Genomic DNA, 3,966 nt, shown 5'->3' with positions numbered 1-3,966 from the left:
TTATTATTTTCTATAAAAAAAAATACTGCCTGATTCCTTTCAAATTATATCCTTTTTTCTCAATAAGTTTTCACTAACTTAATTTTTATTTTATAGAGAGAGAAAGAGAAAGAAAAAGAGAGAGTCACTAGAAACATAAGTACCCTTTAAAACTTTTAAAGAAAATCTCATTCTAAAATTCTTCCTCTTAAAATCTCCTTTAAAAATCTTACTCTTAAAAAATGAAAATTGAGCCATTCTTTTTCGAGACAGGCTTATTTTTGCACTCTTTAGAAAAAAAAATTAAAAGTAAGTATATATTTTTCAATTTGTTTCAAAGATTATTACATTACGATTTTTCTCAATTGAAATATATATTATAATTTAAACATATTGATTTTTAATTTAAGAATGGAAACCAATTCTTGCAAAATTATTTTGTTTTCGTATTTAATTATTATTGATATTTGTCAAACTAGTCTTGCTCAGATAGATACATAATTACTCGTTGGAAATAATAAAAAATTTCAGCTATTAAACAAAATCAAGATAGTTTTACTATGATTTCCTCAAGATTTTTTTCAAAATATATTGACAATTTTATCAACAATTTAATCGATATAGTGCAAAGCCGAACACATGCATTTCTTGATAGCGACATACATTTTTTCACATTCATGTTTTTTTAGTTAACATTTTACGCACTTGTGAAGTTGCAAAAAATACGCGCTGGATTTTTGAAACGCAGTAAATCTCACGAAAAATCGATGTAAAGAGACGAAAACTGATCTGCGTTTCTAATTAAAACTAAAATAAAAAATGTTTTAAGACTCACCAAGCGATGAATAACAACGATGTCTTTTATGTTCCCTCCTTCTGCTCTTCCTTTTACTTCTGCTGCTGTTGGCTATTCTGCTTCCTCATCTTTGATTATTTTTGAATGTCTCACACAATATCACTCGATCCGCGAAACCGACACCACAAAAGCGCAATTTCCCACAACATGTTCCTTACGCATAAGACGCATAAATTATTAATTATCATATCGCGAAAAAAGGAGAACTAAAGAACCACGCACAAAATTTATAATCCAGTCAATATTTGCGAGTTCCTAATTAGCACAGCAGTTCAAATAATCAATTTCGAAGACGAAAGGACAAAAGAGAGAAACGAAATTTGCGCGTTTGATGACATATTTGTTCACATTGCTTGAAATTCTTAAAAATTCTTACATTTGAAACGAGATAAATACATGTAAGTACATATTTGGGCATAAGAGAGAGAGAGAGAGAGAGAGAGAGAGAGAGAGAGAAGGAAGAGAGAAAACGAAGATTCCGAGTGCTAAAAGTGCAAGCAACACGAACAAATTTTGTACTCATCAACTACGCCGAAATATCAGTTTAACAATAAAAAGCTATCATTAATATGATAATCAATTGCAGGAAGTAATAAATCACGTAATAGCTGATCATCCGCTGATCTAATTACTAAAAATTGCGTATCTCTCAATACCTATCACGGTCGCGTCTCGAAGAGTAATATGCAGTAATACGATGCCACGGCCGCTCAAGCCGACCTCGCGTGAACGATAAACAGCTCGGATAAACAAAGTGTGTCGTGCGTCGTAAGAAAACAATGAGCGTTAATGCTTAACCATCGTTAACTGTCGCGCGCGAAATATTTGCGAGATCATTGGCGCAGAAAAACGTAGTGAAGCAAACCGACCAATCACATCTAAGATTTTGAAACAGCTTTACGTGTTTGACTATCTTCAACTGCGATTGACCGATTCGCTTATTATCACTCGAATCTTGCATTTTTTTCAAAAATAAAATGCGCCATTTGAAATATTCCATTTCTCGAATTATTTAAACGTGCGATGTATCTCACTTCTCGATGTAAACATGAAACGAACTGTAACGAAAATTACGAGAAGCTCGAGATGCAATTGTGAGAGATAATTCGAATGAAAGTAATATTCGATAGAAAAATAATTATCAAGCACAACGATGAAGCGGTTATTACTTGTAAGCCATTTTTTCCCCTCCGTTTTGATATTTCGATTTGGTGATTCCTTGATTCGAGTGAAACGCTTATGTTTCAATAAGGACGAGAAGATTCGACGATCCGATAGGAGCTATCGATTGCTGAAGTTGAATATCCAATCATCAATTAATTATCCGTATAGAATCACGATTCAAGTACTTGTCGCGATCGAGAAATAATATGAAGTTATGCGGAGCGCTTTGCCGTGTTGCTTACCAACTCGAGATTTCGTGCACGAATGACGACGAATGATGACGCAGTAAACATGGCTCCCCGTACGGCGGGAAAACAAACACCAAGGCTAACCGAATTTAGTTTCTTTTCCCTTCTCTTTTTTCGTCGCTCCATATTCAATCTTGTAAAAATATTCTGCATATTTTGTGTAATAATCATTCGATGAATGATTATTATCGAATACTTTTTGTCTACTTTGTTTCGAGAATTATCTGTATCGCAGTTAACAATTTAATTAAAAGTTTAAAATTTGATTAAACTTCATTTCGTTGAATTAAAAATGATTTAAACAGAGATATGGTTATTTAAACCCTAATTCAAATTCGAATAAATTTTAATATATTTAAAATTATGCTTAAAATTTACAAAAATCGAGGGAATAAAATATAGCTACGAACTTGAACGCATAACTTCATTATTGGATAGTTTTATCATTTAATTAATTATGCAATACTGGCAATTATATTTTACTTTATTAAAATTTTTTACTTTAAATAAGAATACATTAATAACTCTTTTTTATTAATATAAACGATGAGTTCTTCATATTCTATGCATTTCTTTTCTTTAAAATACTAGAAGCATGCGATTAAATAATAATCCATACTTTTTTATTTTTTAAATACACAAATTTACAAATATTTTCTAAAAATGTTAAAGTATATGTAAAAATAATTACTTAATAATTTTTGTATATTTGTAAAAGTGATGAAAATTAATCCAGACATGAATGACTCATCGTATGTGATAAAAGACAATAAATCGTATTAAAGGGTTAAAATATACATGCGTAAAATATGTATGCGAAATGTTTATATTTTACGAGATGTCGGAATACTCTTCTCTGCTCGAAAAAAATCTGAAACATCAAGATGTGAATATTTACATGTGGTATATTTGGCATAAAATAAAAGGAAACCTCTCTCAATATTTATTCTCTTTCTTACAGCGAATAAATCGCATTTTACAAACATACTATCGATATTTAACATTTACATTTATCCATTTACAGAGATGTAAAATATAAGATATGTACACGCTCCACATCTCACGCATAATGAATTTCTCTGTACAGCTTTCTCTTTCATTCCTTCCTCAATTATTAATATTGCATTGCAAAAAAGAAACGTGCTCTTTATTGAGCATCATCAACGATTTTTCACTCCAAGCAGATCAAGCTTTTTCTTCTTAGCGTTCGTTTTCGATGTCAGAGCTGGCAATACACAGCCCTTCGATTCAGGAATCAGAAGCCCTTTGTGCTCCAGCCGTCGAATATATGTGGTATTTGGTATTACTGAGACGGGTCCGAAGTAACGCAATTCGCGCGGTCGATTTATTTGCAGCTTACTCGCGGCATTCGTATTAACACGACGATCTTCTGACGAATTTTCGCTTTCCATGGCTTCAGATTCCGTATTGTTATTCCGTCTCTCTTTGATTAACGTCATTTGCCATCTAAAAAATGAAATTTAATTTATATTATTATTTAAATACTTAAATTATATTATTAAAATATATTCAAGTTATTTGTAATAAAAAGAAAAACATGAAATCTAAATAATAAAAAAATATATATCAAAGAAATCATAACTTTATAGTTTTTTATGCATTCTGAAGTTCTGTTAGAGCTTTTACAATATTTAATGATAATACATTATATATATATATATATATATATATATATATATATATATATATATATATATA

At 30.6% G+C, this 3,966-nt stretch overlaps 1 protein-coding gene across 1 annotated transcript in view; it reads right to left on the bottom strand.

The window, feature by feature from the left end:
• Positions 1–3,407: 3,407 nt before the first annotated feature.
• LOC105627542 (cyclin-dependent kinase-like 4) overlaps positions 3,408–3,966 on the bottom strand; it is a 5,495-nt gene continuing 4,936 nt past the window's right edge. The window contains exon 5 of the mRNA XM_012208823.1: positions 3,408–3,714. Within this exon, the coding sequence (XP_012064213.1) occupies positions 3,408–3,714 (307 nt within the window). The remainder of the gene's footprint in view (positions 3,715–3,966) is intronic.

Source organism: Atta cephalotes, assembly GCF_000143395.1.
Source record: "Atta cephalotes unplaced genomic scaffold scaffold00009, whole genome shotgun sequence".
NCBI classification, from domain to species: Eukaryota; Metazoa; Arthropoda; class Insecta; order Hymenoptera; family Formicidae; genus Atta; species Atta cephalotes.
The sequence above is the reverse complement of the archived record's forward strand: the minus strand, read 5'-3'. Positions and strand labels throughout refer to the sequence as shown.